The 23,846-nt window shown below is 38.4% G+C and overlaps 1 protein-coding gene across 2 annotated transcripts in view; it reads left to right on the top strand.

Annotated features, from left to right (window-relative positions):
* Window positions 1–23,846, top strand: part of LOC122791848 (interferon regulatory factor 3-like) — a 151,773-nt gene that overhangs the window by 9,031 nt on the left and 118,896 nt on the right. For both annotated transcript variants that reach the window (XM_044059824.1, XM_044059823.1), the window contains exon 2: window positions 2,609–2,768. In XM_044059824.1, coding sequence (XP_043915759.1) covers window positions 2,734–2,768 — 35 coding nt within the window. In that variant the 5' untranslated portion in view covers window positions 2,609–2,733. The remainder of the gene's footprint in view (window positions 1–2,608; window positions 2,769–23,846) is intronic.

The following is a 23,846-nucleotide window of genomic DNA, read 5'->3' as shown; positions in this document are numbered from 1 at the left end:
TAGTAATGGAGCCCTGGGCTAATTTGATCAGAAACAGTACTGACATAGAGGGTTTTGAAATAGATGAAAATATAACATCCAAAATTCAACTTTTTGCAGATGATGTTCTAATTACATCAGCAGGATCTAATTCTTCTATACAGTCTCTATTTGATAAAATGATGAATTTTAAAAGTATTTCTGGTTTAATATTCAATGAAGAAAAAACTAAAATACTACCTATATATACACGAAAAAATATTCTCATTAGTGATTTTACTAAATATGTACCCATTTCAGGTCAGATAACTTATTTAGGTATAATACTATCTAAAGATATTAAATCTATTATATATAATAATTATAAAACCTGTTTTCTTAATATACAAAACCTTTTTAATACCTGGAATAATATGTTTTTTACTATGGAGGAGAGACTTACAATTATTAAAATGATAATATTCCCCAAGATTTTATACTTAATACAATCAATAATACTTCCACCTACAAAAATAATTATCAAGAAACTGAATACACTAAAGTTAAATTTCCTATGGGCACCTAATAGACCTAGGATTGCATTAAAGAAACATACTAATAGCTGGTCTCAAGGGGGTATTTCTTTTCCAGACTTTAATTTATATACTATCTCTTCTATTGTAAAAGTTATTACTTTATTAATAGATCAGTCATATGTTGCAAAATGGAAAGATTATTAGGAGCTAATTAGTATGCACTTCATGAAAATCTCCTTAACACATAAAAATATGATAGTAAATAACTCCATGTTATGGTTACTAAAGGAATTTTGTACTTCACCTATTACACCTAAACATATGGTTTGTTACCCATTAAACATTATTATTAGCTATCGTAACTTTATATTCATGCACCCTAAGTATAGGGAATGGAATTTTATTATATTCCCTATAATGTATACTCAGGGTATGCTTTTGTCATCTACTTCTGAAGGAACTCATTTAGCTATAGATAATGATCTAAAGTACTGGTATCAGTTGATATCTGATAATAAAGTTAAAAATCTAGATTTCTTAAAACAAGAATTTGATCTAAGAGAAACTTGCTGGTTAGAGGTTCAGACCTTTAGACAACATCTCATTAATAAAATAGATCTAATGTCTATAACAGTTAAAAAATCTATTCCAACACTGATTGATTACTTGATATTAAATTTACAACATAAACTTTCTGATAAAGGTAAACTTTCATACATACATAAAATTATCAGACAAGAAACTTTTTACAGTGTAGATACATACTGGAATTATTTCACTTCTATTAATGGGGACCCACCAAATCAACAAGATAAACAATATATATTGAATCTGCCTATAGAACTACGTCTTCCATTGTCTGGAGACTTTATACATGGAAATTTTTACATAGATCTTTTTATACACCTTTGATGATGAATAAAATAAATAATAAAGATAATCTATGTAAGAGATGTAATGTAGAAATTAATGCTGACTGGGCTCATATGTTTTATGACTGTATAAAATTGAAAGAATACTGGAAGTCAATTAATGAATTTTTGCAGGCTCTTTTTACAGATAATTTCATTATTTCTAAATCTCTTGTATTATTCAACACACCTGTACCTCAGAGTGTTAAAAAGGTTAAGCTTCCCTTGTTATGGTCTATTCTAGCAGTGGCTAGGAAAATAATAACCAGAAATTGGATTTCAGATACACCTCCTTCGTTCAATGAATTTAAAAATGTTATGAATATAGTGTGCCATATGGAAATAAACACAATTAGGTCAAGAACAGCTAGAAAAACATCTTATTATATTGTATGGGATAATTTGCAAAATTTGTTAAAAAAATCCTAATTTCAATAGCATGGTATTTTAGTTTAATTGATCTGATTGTAGTGGATGTCTTTGTAAATACTTTAGTTGTTTTGTTGAATGTTATAATCATATCTATTTTTAATTACTTGTATAAAATTGTTATGATATTTCTCTTGTATGTTAAAACAATAAACCTGTTTTGAAAAAAAAAAATTGATGCCATTAAGGAGGCATCTCACAAGATAAAATAATTTGCAAGGTAGTAGGCCCTGATGGTAAGCAGTGAAGAGAGGATGGTGGCAGGATTTGGAGGAGAGCAGGAAAGCATTTATATGATGCAAGGACAGAGCCATGACTGCAAGAGGTGTGACTTAAGTGACTTTTTGAAAAGTGAGATGGATGGTGCTGAGGAGATATTCTGGGGGAGGTTATATGATAACATACACAAGCCACTGTAGCTTCTAGCAGCTGTACAAATCCATGTAGCCATGGTTATACTCCAGCCTGTGCTAAATAAGCAGTTTTTCACTAAATATTTAAATCATACGTAAATGGCAAATTTTCCAATTTTTGTTTCATTTTATCTAGTCCCGTATTCAAGCTTTGTAATGGAAATTTCCAAAGGCGAAAGATATGCATTTTCAGAGTAATAGTACAATGGGTTCATTCTGTATGCAGAAAATATAGTGATGTTAAGGTACAAGAAAAACACAGATTCTGCAAAAACATAATAAAGAGCAAAGGTATGAACATCTCTTGGAAAAATGCTTTTAAATACCAGCAAGATATGTAAAACGTTAATGTTTTTTTCAGGTGAATATCTCAGAAGCAGCTGATTTAAGTTCCGAGGAAACATCAAAGTAGTGATTACTTGTAACTGCCTGGTCATTCTTCGTTTGAAATTCCATCTTTATCGCAGTGATTGACAACGAGTCAGAATGCTACGAAGTGCATCTCATTCACAAAATAATCCGTAAGTCTCTTTTTCTTGGTGTCTTTGAAATCTGTTTACATTTATTTAGATTTTTGATTTCAGTAAGCAGAAATTTCTGTTTATAGATGGAGACTAGGAGATCACAGCTGCTGTGAGAAAATACTGGTAGAAGTATTGTTTCATTTTTGTTTAAAGCATTTCATAGTGTGCATTGGGGAGGGAAGATTAGTGAAAGACAGACAAAAATGAAATCCTTATTTGCTTCATAGTGTACTATAGGAATCCCTAAGACATTTTTAATCCATATTTTGCCCTATTTTCTCCTGCTGTCCTTGGGTGTCAAAGGATCATCTACTCTCCAGTCTTTCTAAAAGGAGAAAAGACTTGAGGAAGAAGGTTTATGTGTTGTATAGGATGCAAGTACCTAACCCCGCCCACAAACATACATTCATCATGTTATAATGGGTGTCTGACAGGCTGTAGTACCCCTAAGTTAACATCTGGAGACAACCCTGCTACAACATAATCTCACATCTTTGCCCAAGAGTAAGAGCCAGCAATTAGCTACTTCAAATTACTGCCACCCCATCCACCCACCCTTTGTAGGTCATCATAGGCCACTACATGACCCAAGTGATGCCTTCCCTGTGTACCATCAAGCTTATTCCCAAGGACTGATCTGTAAATAATATGAAATACAGGCCCCAGTGCTGAACTAATGTACTGTTGCATACATCCTTCTGAACCATTTGATGTAATCCAATAATAATGCACACTCATGTCATGTTTTCTGCAGACAGCATTTCATTTCCACAGTGATCTACTATAAGAAAATATTAATATGGGGAGGGTTAGGCACTTGCAACCTATATAACACATAGAGGTTCTTCCTTGAGTGTTTCCTCCTTTTGGGAATCACTTTTCCATGAATCTCATTAATTGGTAACTAGCAGAGTGCATCAGTAGTCAGTGAGATTTTTTTTATATGTTGGAACCCCATATCCAAGGTGTTCACCCCATTCCTTATTGGGGATAATATATCTAATATATCTAATTCCAAGGTTGCAGAATCTTGGGTTAAGTTATGAATACTATTACAAATTGTCTGTTTAGTCTACTGGTGTCCACTGAACATGCTTCAAGGAACATGCTTCAAGGAAAAGCACATAATCAGCTGGGCATGAATTGACTGAACTCGGCAAATAACAGACATTTACGTTTCAGACTTTATACCCTTCAGAAAATTCATGCTAATGCAAAACCTAAGTTAGTAAGTGTGATATTTAAAAACTGTCCATATTTTTCAGGCTGTGCCCCCCCCCCCCCATTATGTATGGCTTTTGTCCAGATTTGTTGCTGTAAGAGGTTGAGAGATATGGAGAGTGGTGCAGCTTGTTTACTGACCATAAGTAAGATTAACAATAAAAAATGAAGTCAAATTAAACTACCCGAGTGAAAAAGTACCTGCCCACAAGGTTTAGGTGAAAACTGAAATGAGACTATATGGATGTAGGGAGATGGGGGTAAATGTTAATAATCAAAGTGAATTAGAGTACCTCTTTTAAGGTTTGCATTCTAAATCTCAGACCTGTATCATTTTGTAAACAAATGTAGTTCTTTGAAGCCTCTCAGTTCAGATACTTTTTTTCCAGTCCTGTCTGTTCAGAATTGTTTAAATTACAATAGTATGCATTGAATTTGATGGGTCTATGTTTGTTTATCAAAAACATAAACCCTTTAACAGCTAAATATCATATGGAAAACACAGTTATTGAACAATACCGAACATCAGTAACAGCGAAAAAAAAAAATTCAAATGGCCATACTTGGCCAACATTGTGAACCCAACCAACCAGACTGGGGGGGGCTTTGATCCCCACACCCCCCTAACTATATATACCAACTCCAAAATCACAACAGTGGGGAATAGGACAAATTTAAAAGATCTCCTTCACTTACCTTATGCATCGCATTACTTCCTGGTTGTTGGCCAACTATGGCCATTCAATTAATTTTTTTTGCTGTCACTGGTGTTCGGTAATGTTAAATAATGATGTTTTCTGTAAAATAGTTAGCCATTCGAGGGTCTGTGTATTTGATAGCCAAACATAGACCTGAATTCAATATAAAGTCGCACACATAGTAACTTGGATACTGGACAGCAGAGATGAAATGTAGTTAAATCACTTTTGAAAGTCGTTACTCACCAGCCTGACATTTATTTCAAAAAATAAGATCAGTTATTTTTTATTTATTTTTTTTTGCAAATTGCATTTTGTAGGACTTCACATTTTCACACCCCCCCCCCCCCGCACAGTCATGAAAGTACTTGTGGGGTGATCTGCAAATTACATCTCTACCTTAGAATAATGGACATGTAAGCATATTAGAATGCAGTAACTGCCAAAATTCTGTTGTACAGTGGTAAAGTACAGTTGTGTTATTTGAGCTTACCATAACAGTAGATGTTTGAATGATCATTGCTGCATTAGCCTTAGCTATATGGGTTATATCCTGCCAAGGAAATAACACCCAACCAGTTTTCAAAGCTTCGGGGCACTTTCCATATGCCAAAACTGTCAAGCAACTCAACCTGAGCTGACTAAATGACAAGTTTGGGCACAAAGCCCTTATTAGCTTTCCTACCAGCAGAGAGACAGAAGGAGGCTAGGCCCTGAAAGGATAATGCTAGGAATGTAAAAGAAAACGGGCCAGGGTAGGTGGGATTCACAAGGTCTCTTGAGTAGTCATTCAAATTTGTCGGACTGTCCTTGGTTTTGGGAAGTTTGAGACTTTTTTGGAACCACCGTGCCACTTCTTAAATGTCTGTTTACCTGAATTCTGTTAAGGCTATTCTGTTTTTCCAAAATTGAATTTTGTCTTTTCCTGGTTATGGGGTCACCACAGCGTAACTTCGGTCCACTAATTATTGGCAGTAGATTTTTTTATGGTGCCAAGTTGCCAGCCCAACGCCCAACCTTCAGCGAAGGCATGCCCATTCACGCATGTCTTTCTGAGGCCACTCAACTGCGGGGAGGACATGCAGACTTCACACACAAGGCACTCCAGCCGAGAATCGAACAGGAAAACCTCTTGCTGTGAGGCAACAATGCTACCGCTGTACCACAGTGGCTTAGACTTTTGCCAAAATTGAATAAGGAGAAAAAAATCCCTTGGACAATTTGGAAAAGGAAGGCTGAAAATCTTAGAGATTCCCTGAATCAGCTTGTCCTTTCTGTCACACTTTTTGATTACCTCTGCAGCAGAGGAGCCAAACAATCTCTATCCAAAGTAGAATATAAAATCTCAAGTTTTACTTCATCTGGGAGGTTTTGAGAATGCAGCCAAACAAACCTTTTAAAACAGTACCAGTGGCCACAGCCCTGGAAGTATCAACAGAGCCACACACATACTCTGAAAACAATGAGTAGTGTGACCTGTGCAAAAGAAGAAACTAAGTTATTTAAAGCAGATTCTTCTTCAGAAGAAGAAACTGTAGATAAAACAGTCATCATACTTTCACAATATGCCTGAACAAACTTTAACATATGAGCCTGACAATTTAAAGTGTAGGAGTATATACTTTTTTCACATATCTGTTAATTTTCCCATTCATATTAGAAAGAATAGGATTAGAATTAACTAAGTGCTTAACAGCAGTGGAGTCAACTAAGGCTGTCGTTGCTGGGTCAGGTTTGGGAATAGTGTATAAAAAATTAAAGGCTAAAGAACTTTATACATAGCTGGCTATCAGGAAAATTACAAGTAGTAAGACGCACATCCTGTAAAGCAGACAGGACAGGAAATGATGTAGCTTCTGAAAAATTCCTTCTGTAACAACTCATAATATTTCCTGAAGGACTGAGAGACCTCATTGTTCTCTAACTGAAAACACTGGCACATTCTGGCAATCTCAGAGAAAGAGAAACCTCACAGGGAGAGTCAAACTGAGCTCTCCTCTGAGTCTGAATCAGAAATCTAAGGACAAAACTCTGAATGCGTTGCTGCATTTTCCTGTTCAGATTCAGAATCTTGAATCTCTTCAGGGAAAGCCATCCCACTTTCTTTTACCAGAAGCTATTTTACAAGAAGGATCAACAGCCTGAATTAAACCCTGAACCAGTCCCAGTAAATTACTCCTATCAAAAGAAAATTGAGGAGGAGTAGATGCAAGCTTGGTGTTTTGTTTCTTTTTGACAAGAAAAATGGGGCCTAGCCATGTTACTAATGGTAGCTGCTGCTTCCCCAGGGATGGGCACAGCATTCTGACACAGCAGGAAAGCCTTCCCTGTTCCAGAACTTACAAGAGTGGCTTTCCCTTGCCCACTTATGGGCTAACTCTGATCCATAGTGGCTGTACGTGCTATACCAGAATGATCCAGGGTAAAAGATGAGTGGTCTGAGGTACAACTAATGGCCACAGCAGAGTCACTCGCCTGCGGCTAAGGCAAACTGCTAGCCTGCTGTGAAGCTAAAGGCTGTTTGCTTAACTTTTTTCTTTTTGTGGCTGGAAGAAGGATTGACTGAGACCAACAATCCATTCCATGGTCAAGCCAAAAATAGTGTGTCTTTCCCGAGGAAAACAAGCAAAAAATGCCGGTAAAATTCAGTCCACAAAAGTTACTTTTTGACAGGAAAACACAGTAGAAAGCACTTTCAAAACACTATGGAAGCCCCACAACAGAAAAACAATTTCTCCACAGAAAATGTTATCCGTTTGTTTACACTACTTTTAAAATGACTGAAACAACGAGTGCTCCAATTAAAACAGTCTTGAGACAGTCCATTAAAACACAACACTCCAAGATTAAAAAAAAAACTTTTCTGAAGAGGGAAGTAATAAAACATAAGTAATATATAATGAAATGGAAGCCCCCCCCCCCCCCACAAAGGGAACTTATCTGCCCAGCAAAGGAAAGCATAAGCCAACCGTGAATCCTCGAATGCCTTACAGGAGCATACTCTTCAGCGGCTGGAAAGTTCTGAAGGGATTCACTCCCAAACTTGTATTTTAGTCAGCTCAGCTCAAACTGCTTGACAATTCAGGCGTGTAGAAGGTGCCCTGAAGCTTTGGAAGTTGTCTGGCTGTTATATACTTGGCAGGATATAACCCATATAGTTAAGGCTACTGCAGCAATGATCAATATGAAAAACATCAGGAGTTAATAAATGACTGGAGAAATGGCATTGACTTCTTGGATTAGAAAAACTATTAAATTAAGTAAGATAGTGTATTTTCAGGTTCACTAAGCATTTTCTTTGCATTACATTACCTTTGCTGGAACATTTCTAGAAAGGGCAGCACTTTTCTTCAGCCTTAACTTCGAAGGATCAGCTGTGGACTTACATTCAGGTGTAAACCATACAATACAATCCCTGATAAATAAGAAACAGGATTTAACCCAAGATGCAAGTCCACCAAATTTCTGCATAGTTTTCACCAGGTACTCCAGTTTCCTCCCAACTCATGTAAACATTGCCCAAAGATGAATTATTATTTTAGTTTAAAACATGTCCCATCTGGTAATGTAGCCAGCCAGCCATTGGAGGAACTAGTCTGTCAAAGAGTAGGGGCTTGATGGTCAGGGGGTGGTGATAACAAAACAAAAATATTGCCACTAAAGCAGGTCTGGCATTGGTGATCGACACACAACTTTTTAAAGGTCCACAGTAAAAAATGAAATCTGTGATGCATATGTATTGTATTAGTCACTAGTCAGACAATGCCATGCTGAAAACTTACAGCAAAAAAAAAAAAAAAACTGGTCTAAACTCTGCATCATGTCTTCTCTTTGTATCCTCCTTTCATTACATATTTTCTTCTCTTAGAAGTGAAATGGTCTCTACCACATCTGTAAATGAAGCTGTCTTCTAAGATCTCATATAGAGAATAGATCTAAAATGTTAATCATTCTCGCTGAACTTATGAATTCAGGCTTTAAACTGTTGAATGTTAGCTTTTCACTTTAGGCAGGAGTTATAAAACAAATCACATTTTGTCTGTGACTTGTGCATACTGCCCTGCTAAAACTCTTTTGCAAGAAAAAAATGTGCTACAGTTTACATACTGTTACCTTTTCCATTAACACTTCTGGATCTAATATTTCCTTTCTGTCAAATGGTTGTAATATAAAACAGTATGATTTGTCCACTTCCTCTTAGATAAATTATGGGACAAACATAGATGTTAGCATGCATATGTATGTATGTGTTTTATAGTGATACACTCACATTCACATACTTGCATGTTTATTTGCATTTCTGTGCACGCGCGCAGTGTATATGTATTTATATATGTATGTATGTGTGTATATATATATATATATATATATATATATATATATATATATATATATATATATATATATATACAGGTTAAAACAGCAATGTCCAAGGCCAAGAATACAGCTTTTATGGGACCTGACAATATCCCTAGCTGTGTTCTACATAAACTACAGTGTGAACTGGCACCTCACCTGTGTGCCCTGTTCAATCACAGCTTCACCTCAGGCTTTGTCCCTATCAAATGGCACACTGCTGTAGTCATCCCTCTGCACAAAGGAGGAGCGACTACAGACCCTGGGAACTATCGCTCCATTAGCCTGAAGACTGATAATGTAAAGCTATGGAACTCATCATCATGGATCTAATAAACAAGGATATAGGGAATCGCCAAACTCTGGATCCCACACAGTTTGGTATTGTGAAGGGTAGATTATGCCTTCTCAACTTGGCCGACTTCTTTGGGTCAGTCCCTAGAGCTGTGGATGAAGGCAAGGTGGTTCATACAGCCTACCTTGATCTGGCCAAGGCCTTTGATACCATTACCCACTCAGGAATCATAGAAAAACTCACTAAGTTAAGCATCAAATGCCATTTTATGCTTATGAAATAATTATATACTAGTTATGAAATAGTTATATACTACTTTCCAATTGTAAAATATTTCCATTTGTATAACAAGTGTTCTATATTACTGTCTTTTTGTGGAGCTTTTCTCCCCGGGCCTCTACTGAAAATGGACATGTATCCAGCTAGACTAGCCCAGTCAACAAATGTAAAATAAAAAAAATAAATAAAAAAATAAAAATCACCCCTATACTACTAGATGGGTTACAAACTGACTCTCAGAATCCATAGTCTGAAAGTAGCTGACTCCAAGACAGGCTGCCAACCAGTCACAAGTGGAGTCCCACAGGGATCCCCTCCTGTTTGGTATATACTTCTCAGAAGTCCAGTCCAACACAAAGGGACTCTAGATGACAAAGTTCACAGACGATTGCAAGTTGGGAGCCATTATTCACTCCCCAAGTTATGTTTACATTCTAGAGAAAGGCCTCACTGAGACCAACGACTGGTGTCAGAACCATGGCTTTAAGCTCAATGCCAAAAATTGTCATCATCCCCTTTGGGAAAAACCCAGTCCCATGAACTACCACATTGATGGTAGTCCACTGAACACAGAAGACATTATAAAAAATCTGGGAACACAGGTTAACAGCAACCTTTCTTTTGACCACCACACTGCCACTGTGGTCAGAAAGTCCTTCTATGTGGCACATCTCATTACTAAGCATTTTGCATCCAGGAAAAAAATAGGTCATTGTCTCCCTCTACTCTTCCCTCATTAGGCCAGTTATCGAGTACAATGGCCCATTTGGCATGTACCTCACTAGACACCTGCAACAACTGGAGTGGCTGCAAAAGTACCTCACAAAGAGGATCCTAGGCCTTAAACACTTGTCCTATATGGACAGACTAAAAAAACTCAACTATTCTCTGTCTCATATCGCCTACTTAGAGGTGATCTCTGCTTGACTTACAAAGCCATGTCTGACCCAGCTCTGTTAGAAATGCTACATCTAAAGAAATCCCAATCCCTCCGCACCACATGCTCCAGAGACCTCAACCTCATTACCACAATCAACAGAACGTGCTGGAGGGACAGGTTTATAACCCAGAAGGTTGGGTAGCACAATGCCAAGGTAATACTATGGGCTAGGCTTGTAAAGGCTCCAGGGCCATTAGGTGTGTGCATGTGTGTGGGAAATGTGCCATTTAGTCAATGGTAAATCCAGGAATGCAGACGTCCTGATCCCAGTTTAGCAAATTTTTGGAATGACTCTATCTGTCAGATCTTCTGTTGTACTGCAATTGCATGAACTGTTTTATCACTTTAATGAGGATTTTCTGTCTTCTCTGTGGTTGTATGACCCTGGAGTTTGAATGCATAAGCAATAGAGATGATGGCAATGGTGGTGTGTATATGTGTGCATGTATGAACATGTCTGTGTATGTTTTATGTATATTTAACTAGAACTACAAATCGTTAGACAAGGCAAAACAGTAAAAGCTATTAAGCTTTTTCTATACAAAGCCCTCTAAAAACAAGATTTATCCAGGAAAGACAAAATCCAACAAGAGATCACTAAACAATCCCCTGAGAACTGTCACAACAGCAAACATCTACCATCTTGGGAACTCATTCACCAGGGGAAAATAGGAAATATTCAACTATCCAAAAAAGGGGAAAAAATACCAAAGAGTAAAACACACATGCCAACTCAAATGCATGAATTCATCCGCAAAAAAACATAAAATAAATACATTAATAAATAAAATTCAGTGAAACCACAAATTGTATACATTTTATTGGAATAAAAGTATTAAAATATCAAAGTAATTACATGATCAGAAATATTAACATAAATCAATACATAAATATGAAAACCATAGCAAAAAAGGACTTAAACACAACCCCAGATACTGGAAGGGGAGGATTTTGCAAGCAGAAAATAAAATGAATCAAGTAAAACATTAAAAAATGAAATAGAGAAAGTAAGCAAATAAAATGAAAAATATACATAGTATAATGCATAAAACACTCCCCAAAGCTTATATGCATGTTCAAGCATATGTACGCACACACACACACACACGTGTGTATATATACAGTGTATATAAAAAGTTTCCACACCCCTGTTATAATGCCAGGTTTTTGTGATATAAAAATTAGACCACAATAAATCATTTCAAAACTTTTCCCACCTTTAATGTGACCTATAACCTGTACAGTTCAATTGAAAAACAAGCAAATCTGTTAGGGGAAAAAATATGCAAAATAAAAAACATACAATTATGCTGGTTGCATAAGTGTGCACACCCTTAAACTAATACTTTGTTCTGTGTGCACACCCTTAAACTAATACTTTGTTGAAGCACCTTTTGATTTAATTACAGCATTCAGTCTTCTTGGGTAGGATTCTATCAGCATGGCACATCTTGACTTGGCAATATTTGCTGACTCTTCCTTGGAAGAACACTCAAGTCTGTCAGATTGTGAGGGCATCTCTTGTGCACAGCACTCTTCAGGTCACCCCATAGATTTTCTATTGGAATTAGGTCTGGGATCTGGCTGGGCCATTCCAAAACTTTAATTTTCTTCTGGTGAAGCCATTCTTTTGTTGATTTGGATGTATGCTTGGGGTCACTGTCAAGTTAAAAGGTGAAATTCCTCTTCATCTTCAGCTTTCTAGCAGATATTTGAAGGTTTTGGGCAAAAAGTGACTGGTATTTGGAACTGTTCATAACTCCCTCCACCACGACTAAAACCCAGGTCCAGCTGAACAAAAGCGACCCCAAAGCATGATACTGCCACCACCTGTTTCACCGTGGGGATGGTGTTCTTTTAGTGATGTGAAGTGTTTTTGCGCCAAATGTACCTTTTGGAATTGTGGCCAAAAATTTTAACCTTGGTCCCATCACACCATAACACATTTTCCCACATGCTTTTAGGAGACTTGCAACCCTACCCCATAGTCCAGATATATAGAGAATACGGGAGATTGTTGTCACATGTAGTACACAACTAGTACATGCCAGAAATTCCTGCAGCACCTTCAATGTTGCTGTAGGTCTCTCGGCAGCCTTCCTGACCAGTTTTCATCTTGTCTTTTATCAGTTTGGAGGGACGTCCAGTTCTTTGAACCTCACTGTTATCCTATATTTTCTTTACCTTTTGATGACTGTCTTCACTGTGTTCCATGGTATATCCAATGCTGTGGATTTTTTTTTTGTACCCTTCTCCTGACTAATACCTTTCAACAATGAGATCCCTTTGATGCTTTGTATGCTCTCTGCAAACCATGGCTTTTGCTGTAGCAGGCAACTGTGTAAATATCAGGAAAGTCCTACTAGGACAGCTGAACTTTATTTGGGGTTAATCAGTCTCTTTAATTGATGGCAGGTGTGTAAGAAGACTGAATTCTGTAATTAAATTAAAAGATACTTCAACAAAGTATTAGTTTACAGGTGTGCACACAACAAATATCAGTTTAAGGGTGCGCACACTAACGCAACCACCGTATTGTACATTTTTTTTTATTTTTTATATTTTTTCCCCTAAAAGATTTGCTTGTTTTTCAATTACATTGTACAGGTTATAGGTCACATTAAAGGTGGGAAAAGTTTTGAAATGATTTATTGTGGTCTCATTTTTTTATCTCTCAAAAACCTGACATTTTAACAGGGGTGTGTAAACTTTTTATATTGTGTGTGTGTATATGTGATATATATATATATATATATATATATATATATATGACATAGGTTTCTTTAAATATGTGTTATGTGTGTTTCATTAGAGCATGTTTAGTCGCCTTACTTTAGAGACACCTTGTTTGAGTTGCCAGTATTTTGTGAGTCTACATGTGAAATTATTCACAAGCAAGAACAGGAGGTGCGTTTTCTTTCATGTGGTGTGATTTAGTGTGAGATGCATTGCTTTGTGCATTTGTGTGATGTGACTGTAACTGCTTTTTGGAAGGATGGATGGCATGTGTATGCGTGTCTGATAGGTATGGTTTAATATGGGTTCATCACTGTTTGTTGTACGTATGGTTTGGTATGGTATGTATTTACTGAGAGTGCTTTACAGTGCTGTGAAGTGAGTTAGTCCTTTTCTCTGCTGTAGTGTAATCTCAGAGTTAGAACATTTAAAGCAGCGGTTTTAGTTAAATTTAGGTATTTTCAGTAAGCTCGATGGAATCTGATTAATTCATTTAGGAATGACAGACAGAAATGTCTTCTTGATTTTCCATAACTAGGAAGCTTTTCATTTCAGACAAACACCATTAAGAATAATTCACTATAAACATAAACCCCATAAAAGCAGGCATGAGCAATAATTTACTACCCACTAAGTTTCAACTCATAATTTGTAAGTGTTTTTTTATACTAGAAAAAGCTAAATAAAAAAAAAGATTTGAGCTGAGTAAAAGCGATCTGGTTAACTGATTTTTCCATGGGTCTGAAGAAGCTTATGCAAATACAGTTTTTAGAAAATGATCTAAACAAACTACATAAGACTAGTGTAATGAAACATAAAGGCTAACATATATTAAGTAGTAAATAAGAATAAAATAAACTGCACTATGTTAGGCAATGTTTTTTCACTGAAATGGAAATATTTGCACTTTCAATTTTTAAGGTAAACTGATTTGTAAGGGTAAAGACAGTGGCCTGAATAGCCAAGGACTCCTATGCAAATGAATGCTAGAGGAATCCCACCAGCAGAATCCCTCCAATTGATTACCTGCTTCAGCCAATCAAGTTAGTACTGTCACCCTCCAGCTAACCACTCCCAATACCCTAATAAGCTTAAAGGCAAACTCACTTTAGCTTGTATTAAAACTTTGTAACTTTTGAAGAGCTGTATAATCACTCATGCATCGACTAATAAAATTTTTTAGAGCAAACAGTTGTTAGCCTTTTTCCTCTGGAGAGGAGGATTCACTACTAAATATTAACCAAGGTTCGAAGAATTCATTTAAGAGTCTCTAGCTATCCCTTTGGAACATTTTCAGTTAGTCTTAAACCATCATTGGTTTGGGTTGGATATAATAAATATCCAGGCAGGCAAACTTGTGGGATCTTAAAAAAAGTTAGTCCTATATCTATATAGTACTGCACCCAAATTTACCCGTTGCTTCCACAATCAGTACACATTCCTGTAAGAGTCGCAAGGATGCATATTCCAAGCTCTCACAGCCTACTGACATTATGTCTAACCATCATAATGTTTTACTAATAGGCAACTCTAGTATCAGGCATATACTGACACCTTTCTGACCAGGCTGGATAAGAACAGGGTGACAGCTGTCTTTCTGGAGCCAGGATTCAGGATGTAGCAAAGGCTTTTAGATCCCTCCGTCCTGACAAATATGACTATGATCTGATAATGGTCCATGTTGGGGCAAATGAGCTTAGGTTGTTTACCCAAATGACATGCAGAAAGATATGACTGAGGTTGCTATACATGTATACGAGGCAGGAAAGACGCTGGTCTGGAGTGATTTTGCAGTCGCCCATAGTGATGCTCAGATTCAAAGGGAAGATAATTGGCTTTAATTGGCTGTGTAGTTGGTGTCATCCAAGGGGGCTCCAGTATGTCAGTTTGGGATGAGGTGGCTGATTATTCTACCTGCTTCATCAGGGTGGCCAGCACTTCTCTTACCAAGTCTTTCACATTTGGGCTAAAGTATTTGCTGCCCCATAGTCCATGTTTGGGCAGCGTTCATCTAATGGGTATTCAAACCTAATTTGGAACACATTAATGTGTCTCTACTCAATGGCAAGAGTCTTAACAAAAACAATTGCCCAAACTTGAGGCTCTCCTGCAACTTGAAAACATTTATGTTTGTATGGTTACAGATACAAGTTTTCAGAGCTATGAAAGCACTCCCTCTATTCATGAATATAGTGCCTATCACATGTTCAGACCTACTGGCCCTTTTGGTTTATATATGTATTTGTAGAGATCATCATCACCTCGAGACAGATTCCATGGGATATCACATTTAAACTCCTAGCACTTCACAGCTAGCAATAGTACACCCTCTCTGTCCCTTTCTGATCATGACAACTCTTAATACATTAGCTGAAATTCCTATTAAACATACTACCTTTCTACTGGGGAACTTCAACTATCCATCAGTAAACTGGCTGACCTACACTGCCAGTGGTCAGCATGCCTAACCCTGACATTATAACAGCTAACTCTATTTTACAAATAGTTAACTATCCTACCAGGGGCCCCAGTACCCTTGATCTAGTCCTCACAAATATGGGTAATTCTTGCACAGCTCTATATGTATCATCTTATCTTAAATCAGACCATAAATTAGTGACTAATTCCTTTAAAATTAGAGGTACTTCACCCCTAAATACCTCCATTTCTATGGACTGTTCAAAGGGAAACCTTTTTCAGTTACTTGATAACCTAAACACATTCTACTGTAATCTTCTTACAAGGGATCCCATTGCAAAAGCAACTGTCTAAAGCTATGACTTCTACTTCCACTTAAATAGTTCTATTGTTAAGGCAGTCCCTATCTGCAAAAGTAAAAAAGAAATTTAAAAACAACCCTGTGTGGTGGAATACCTGTACAAATAAACTATATAACAAAACAAATAAATTGCTTAATGCATTTAAGAGGTTTTCTTCTAACTAACTTAAAAGCATACTAAAGCAAACTAGTAAGGGGTGTAAAGTATCCATTAGGAACCTCAAAGCTAAGTATACATTTAAAATAGCCACTAAAGCCAAAAATTACTACAAATCCTTTAATCATGTCATGAACTTAATAAGTATGACCCAAAAATATTCAAAGCTGGTCCACAATAATATTGCACACTATGACCTAAAGGAAATAGCTAATATCCTAGCTGACAAATTAGAGCACATTTTACTCCACCCACAGTTACAGCTATTCAGTTCAAGCCACCCCTTTAATTACCATGGAATAAGTTCTTTCATCCACTCATAAGCCAAGACCACCTCATATATGGGCCTTGATAATATACCAGGCTGCCTGATTATCAGTGCCAAATATGGCCTTTGTGAACCCCTACTTAACCTCTTTAATCTAAGCCTCTCCACTGGTTACATTCCTGAAGCTTAGAATGCAGACACTGTAATGCATTGCAGGAGGGTGGCTCAACCACAGACCTTGGCAACTACAGACCCACTGCTCTCACTAGCCTCATATGTAAAGCCATGAAGCATATCATCTCAGACCTGATTAATCTGTACATTGAAAATCTTTTATCCAGGACACTCATCAATTCAGTTTTGTCAATTCAGTTTTGTCAAAGGAAGTTCCTGCATTAATTGGTTTGAAAGACTAACCAAACCAGTGGGTAGGAGTTATGCAGTACATACAGCATATCGGGCGTTATGCAATACATGCAGCTTATCTGGATCTAGCCAAGGCTTTTGACGCTATTTGCTATACAGGCATTAATGACAGACTTGCAAATGTGAATATAAACCTGTATGTTGTGCAGTGGATAGCTAACTGGTTGTCTAACAGAACCCATGTGGTTAAGAGTTTTAGATGCCATTTCTGAAAGCAAAAACAGGTACTAGTGTTACACCACAGAGCTCAGTGTTGGGCCTTTTCCTGTTTGGAATCTATTTCTCATAGCTTTAGGCCAGCACTCCTGATCTGTGGTTTTCTTAATTTGCAGACTGTTGCTAATCGGTGCTGTTATTCAATCTTCCACTGACTCAGCAGTTGCTCCAACATGTAATAAGCCATGTTAACACTGTGCAATGACAATGGTCTCAAATTAAAAGTGAAAAAACATAGCATAGCTTATTCTGGCAAAAAAAACATTTTCACATACCATTTAGGTGAAACATCCTCCAATAAAACACTGTTGTAAGGGATCTAGGTATTTGTTTTTGATAATTCTTTACTGTTTGCCCATCTTGTTTCCTGAGTTTTTCAAAAATCTTTTTCTCTGGCCTATCTAATTTTTCAAAGCCATCTCTGCTAGATCCAAAGAGGTTTTAATTCCCCTTTACTCGTATATCATCAGACCCATTATTGAATATAATGCGCCTCTTAGCATGTATTTTTCTACGCATATCACTCAGCTTGAGAGACCTCAGAGATTCATAACTAAAAAGACCAGTGGCCTCAAAAATCTTAGTTATCATGACAAATTGACTGACTTCTCCATGTAATCAGTCTCTTATAGCATGCTGCATGGAGATTTGTGTCTGGTCTTTCGAGCCATGAAAAATCCAACCTTCTTTGACCTCCAATTCCTTCACAGAAAGTACAATTGTGTAAAATCTTACCATAGCAGTAGATGTCCTTCTCTTCAATGTTACAGTATTCTTTACTTAAATGATCTCCTGCCTAGGATAGCCCAATATCCAGCAAGTATACCAAAGACTTTAGACATATAGGCATCATACGTCACTTGTATGTTTACCCAAGGTAGGCATAGGGCATGAAGGTGATGAACTGATGCACACACATGCACAACTGAAAAAGCCCCAAGAGGAAAGAATACCCTTATGGAGGAGGAGGAGGAGGAGAAGAAGAAGAAGAAGCAGCCCTCAACCTGGAAGTCTAGAAAACTACAGGGAAAGTGCCAAAACAGAGGGGTGGGAGGGAGCAAATACTGCAATGGTGAAGAGAAGGACATCTACTGTGATGGTAAGAGTTTACACTACTGTACTGTGTCCTTCCATATCACTGTTGCAGTATTCTGTACTTTACAGAGAGAGAGTACAAGAGCTCAAGAGGAAGCCTTGGAGGAAGAAGGCACAGAAGAGCCCTCTACAAACCCATTCAAGTTAGCCCTGGCAAAACCTGCTCTGGCTCTGGGGATAATATCCAACTTGTAATGCTTAGTAAAAGTATGTACAGAGGACCACACAACAACCTCAAGGATGGAATTGGTATCCATACACTTGAAAAAAGCACCAGTGGAGGCAAATGCCCTAGTAGAATGGACCTTCACTGGAAGACATTTCCCATAAAAAGAATAACAAAAAGAAATGGCCTTAGAAATTCAGGAGGAGATGGTCTACTTAGAAAAAGCCAAGCCCAAAATTCTGTAATGAAAAGAAGCAAAGAGCTGCTCAGATTTGTAAATAACTTTAGTTTTATCCAAATAATATCTGAGCTGTCTATGCAAATCCAAGGTGTAATGAACCATCTCACCGGCAGATTGCACAGAAAGAAAAAAAGGAGGTGAGATGAACAGAATGGTTGAGGAACAACTCATTGACTACCTTGGGCATAATAGAAGGACTAGTATGAAGAGACACGAGTCTCTGTGGAAAACTAATAAAGGAGAAATAGCCATGAGAGCCTGAAGATAAGACAGCCTCTTGGTTAAAGTGAGAGCCCAAAGAACAGTCTTTCAAGTACAGTGTTGCAAGGAGGCTGAAGAAGCTGGCTCAAAAGAACCTTATGTCAATTTTCAAGTACAAAACTGAGATCCCAAGAAAGTGGAACAGGCTTCCTGGGAGGCCTGATATGAAGGATGCCTTTAAGAAATTATTTGACCTCTAATCTAGAGACCAGCAGAGGTTTCAAGGGCAGACAAGCAGAAATTGCTGACAGATGGACCTTAACTGAAGAATATGTCAACACAGCCTAAAACAGATCACACAAATAAGAGAGAACAAGAGGAATCTCCACAAATAGGGAATCCTGATGGCAAGAGAAGCACCAGACAGAAAATCACTTCCATTTGGACATATATGATTTCTTGGTAATAGGTTTCCTGGCCTTCTGCAAAACCTGAAGCACATCCTCAGAAAAGAGGTGCCTGAAAAGGATCAAACCCTATCACCCACAGCATCAGCTGAAGAGTGGACAAGTGAGTACGAATAAGAGATCTGTCTTGTGTGAGGATATCTATGCAGAGAGGTAACTTGTGGTGATTGCCTCTGGCCAAGTGAGAAAGAAGGGGGAACCAGTGCTGTCTGGGGACAAAAGGGAGTCACTAGCAAGATTTTGGAGTCTTGCCTGATTTTTGTGCAGGAGTCATGGTTACAGAGGAAGGGGGGGGGGGGCTGTACAGAAACATCCCTTTCCTAGGAAGAGACAGGGCACCCACTTTCCTAGCCAGAGGACTTGGGACTTTAAAACAGAATAAAGGAAGTTGCCCATTCAGAGTGAAGGTAGAACAATCTACCTGAGGAATATACTGATGATGGACAATGTCGAGGAACACATATCTAAAGCATCCATTCATGAGCTTGTGCTGGACCTGCTCAAGGAGGCTGCTGCTAGAGTGTGCTCTTACAGAATGTAAACTGCCTGAAGATTCACATGATACTGGATAGCTGGATCCCACACCAGAAGAACTAGATGGCAAAGAAAATAGGACCTTGTAACCCTTTGTTTGTTGAAATATCACATCACTATGGTATTGTCTGTGAACACTTTGAGGGGCCCCGGGATGAAACAGGGATGGAAAGGCTTAAGAGCCAAAACCAAAGCCCTCATCTCCTTTACAGTGATGTGTTCTGAGGCCAGAGACCCTGAACCTTGATGGAGCCACAGGAGCATACCCCTCCCCCCTGCCACTCCCCATCTGAGGCATCTGTAAAGAGCTCCAGAGTTAGAACTGGAGCTTGAAAAGGAAGCCCCAGGCTGACAAAGTTGTTTAATCCATCACTGAAGCTCAAGCTTGAAACATGGGAGGAAAGGTACCAGGAAGTCCAGGGGTGGCAATGTTGGAGCCACACTGACTTGCCACTGAAGTTCTCATATGCTGCCTGGCAAGAGGGAGCATGGGAATATGGAAGCCATGAACCTGAGAAATTCCCTGGTAGAAACAAATGCCTGGGGAAAAAGAAGAGGAAAAGGCATGGAGTAGAAGAAGAAATTATGTTTATAGAGGTAACACCCAAAAGGAAGGAATCTTGAGAAAGGTGTTCAGTCACGAAAGATCCAGAATTGGTCTCCAAGTGCCCTCCTTCCATGGGACCAGATATATCCTGGAGTAAAATCTACTCCCTACTTGAACAAGAGGTACAGATTGAATGTGCCCTGAGCCAAAATAGACTGAAGAACCTCTAGGAAATAAGAGAACTGTTCCTGAGGAGTTTGAGGAATACCTAAAAAGGGAGGGACTTCCAAACCATGAAATAATTCTAATGCATAATGGACAGAACCCAAGTGTCTGAAGTGATATGAAGCCAGTTTGGAAGAGACAGGTACACACTCAGGGACACAGGAATCAGGCTGAGGGAGAGAGAGGAAGCAAACTGTCACATAGAGCCTGGCTTATCCTGGAAGGAGGTTTCTGGGAGGAAGGAGTCTGAGTAGACTTAACAGGAGGCATTCACGTAGAACCCTTCTTGCCCTTAGGAGGATGGTAAGATTGCCTATGAACAAAATCAGGCATAGAGGGATAATTCCATTGAAATTTTGGAGTAGGAAAACAAAAATATGTTTCAGCTCCAGCAAGACTTTACCCTAATACTGGAGAGCCTTGAAAAATTCAGCTTCAGCAGATCCAAGATTTTTATTATCCAAAGGAGCATCCAAAAGTTTGACCCTAATGTAATCAGGGAAAGCCTGAAGCTGAAGCCAACAATTATGTCTCATAACTGAAGCAGAGGCAGAAGCCCTGGAAGAGGCATCAGCTGCATCATAACTACATTTTATTGAGTTGTGGGCAATGTGAGAAGTAGAGCCCAATAGGGAAAGGGCCCTAGCCTTCCCCTCAGAGTCAGAAAGGTCAGAAAAAACACCTTAGAAACCTAAGAAATGAGGCCCAAAACATTCCTAGTTATACGAGGCTGAGAGTTGATGGCCCTAAAGGATAAAGTGGCAACAGCATAAACTTTTTTGCCCAGCCTTTCCATAGCCCTACTAGCCTTATCAGAAGGCAGTAGCTTACTAGAGGGCAATAACATGGATGGAAGGGTCAGCAGAAAGGTATTTATAAAGAATTTGCACTCCTCGGACATTTTATAGAATCAATCTGGCTTCTTAGCTGCAGGAGGTTAAGAGTCGGGAACTACAGATGCTACTGAGAAACCTCCAGAAAGGCAGTCAGAACAGGAGGAACAGCAGATGGCTTAGGAGACTCCATCTGTAGGAGCTCATAATATCTTTTCTCAATCTCAGACTTGAAAACAATCCCACTTAAAATAATCCATCAAATGGGCAATGGTATCCCCAAAGAAAGCTCCACCAGGGGGGAATCTGGCCTTATGTAATCCTCCTCCTCTGAACCATAGTCCAAAGGGGAAGGGATTTGGGAAGAATAAGCCAAAAAGATTTGCTCAGAGTCTAGTTCCTCATCCAAGGAATCCAGTTCCCTGGGCCTCTTGAGTGTACTGCTAGGCCAGGGAGCAGCAGGCATAGAGTACTGTTAAGGATGCTTCAAAACCATTAAAGCATTTAATAAACCCTGAGTGAAATCCTGCCATTCATGTTGGAGATCCTTAACAACAGGTGAGATATACTTTGTTTGTTGCTTATTTTTCTGAGGGAAATCCAAATGAAACACCCTCAGATGGTCAGACCCCTGGCGAGATTCAGTAATGTTCATAGGAATTTCCTCAAGATCTGATGAATACCCCTCAGTCCTTTGAATATAATCATCCCAGGTTCCCCTTCAACAACAGGTACTGATGTTTGAAAAGCCTCTGAGGAACTGCAAGAATCCATATCCATGCTGGCCTACTGGGTTGCAGGAGAGGAATCCAAAGCAACCAGTGGATGGTCCTATGGGCTTTTTCCAGCCTCAAGAGAGATGTCAGGGGAAGGCTGGACAGCAGTCGGATCAGAACTAACTTTTTTTTGGCCTTTTTCTTGTCAGACAGCTGGCCCTCAGGATGGGAGGATTCTGCCATAGCACCCTGAGCGAACAATTTCAGATGTTGGTTCTCCAGGTATAAGGACAAGGAGGACAGGTAACTTTGTAAGGTTTTAGGCACAAATGCCTGGTGGATAGAGCACTGTGTATGATCATTGGTAGCACCCAAACAGAAGAAACAATGATCATGATGGTCTTTATGGAGACTATGCCTCCCACACTGACATTTTCCTTTTCTGGATGATATAAACAATAACTACAACAAATAAGAGAGAACAACCCCCAACAGGACACTTATCTGAAAACATGGCTTAGTAACCAGCACAGCAGAAGGGCATTCAGACCAACATTCAACAATGACTTTCGGACTGGTGGCAAAGAAGTTCTGAGTGTGTGCGTCCATACATCACCTTTATGCCTTACAGCTTGCATGTGATGTACAATGCCTATAAGTACTAAAGGCTTTGGTATACTGGCTGGATGTTCGGCTATCCATGGCAAGAGATCCCTTGGGGTAAAGAATACTGCAACAGTGATATGGAAGGACATCAAATGGTACCTCAAATACCCAGGTAAAAGGAACTACACATTCATTAGCAGGTAAATAACACAAATTGGCACGATAGATTCATATCCAAATGTATCCCTCATCTATGGAACAAACTTCCACTACATGTCAAGCAGTGTAGCACCCTTGCCACCTTCGAGGTAAGCCTAGATAGCTGCTCCTCCCTGTTCTAGCTTATGCTACCCTCCTTGAGGCTGAACGGAATTTTTGAACAGAAGTTTTATGGCTTGCAATGGTCTGAAGATTGGTTGCCTAGAACTTGCCTATGAACCTTTGAACCTATATATTTTCTACACACACATACACACATACATGTATATGTATATGATTCTATTATCCTTTAACAACACCCAATATGAACTCAAGCACCATCAGAAACATTCACTGAGTATTTCACTTAACCATAGCCCTAATTATCTAATAGAAAGTATCATAAATGGGAAGAAATTGCTGTCCAGTTGCGTAATCAAACTACTACAAACTTCCAAATAAAACACACCACCTGAAGCACTGCAGAAGTGATAGTAAATATACATCAATTGCTTTACCTTTACAATCACAGTCCCATCAAGACACATGCACACCCCATAATGAACCGCTCCTAAATAAACTATAGTCCTACAGACAAATCACTTTTTTACATGGGGGGGTTTCACTCTCTCCTTCCCCTTACTAATGAATACTAATGTATACTAATTCCATGGTTGCACAACTGTGACCAAAGTGAATTCACTAGTAATTATGCTAGTCAACATTCCATAGCTTAACTGTACCATACTTTGCTTAATTTCATCAGTGACTATTTGTGTATGAAAATCCACACTCAAGATGTTGATTCTTCAGTGAAATCACTGGTAACCATTTATATATATTATATAAGATAAGGTTTGATCGAAATATAATCA

The sequence above is a fragment of the Protopterus annectens genome, chromosome 17.part0 (genome assembly GCF_019279795.1).
Source record: "Protopterus annectens isolate FY-2018-M chromosome 17.part0, PAN1.0, whole genome shotgun sequence".
Taxonomy (NCBI): Eukaryota; Metazoa; Chordata; order Ceratodontiformes; family Protopteridae; genus Protopterus; species Protopterus annectens.
This window is presented reverse-complemented; position numbering and strand designations above follow the sequence as displayed.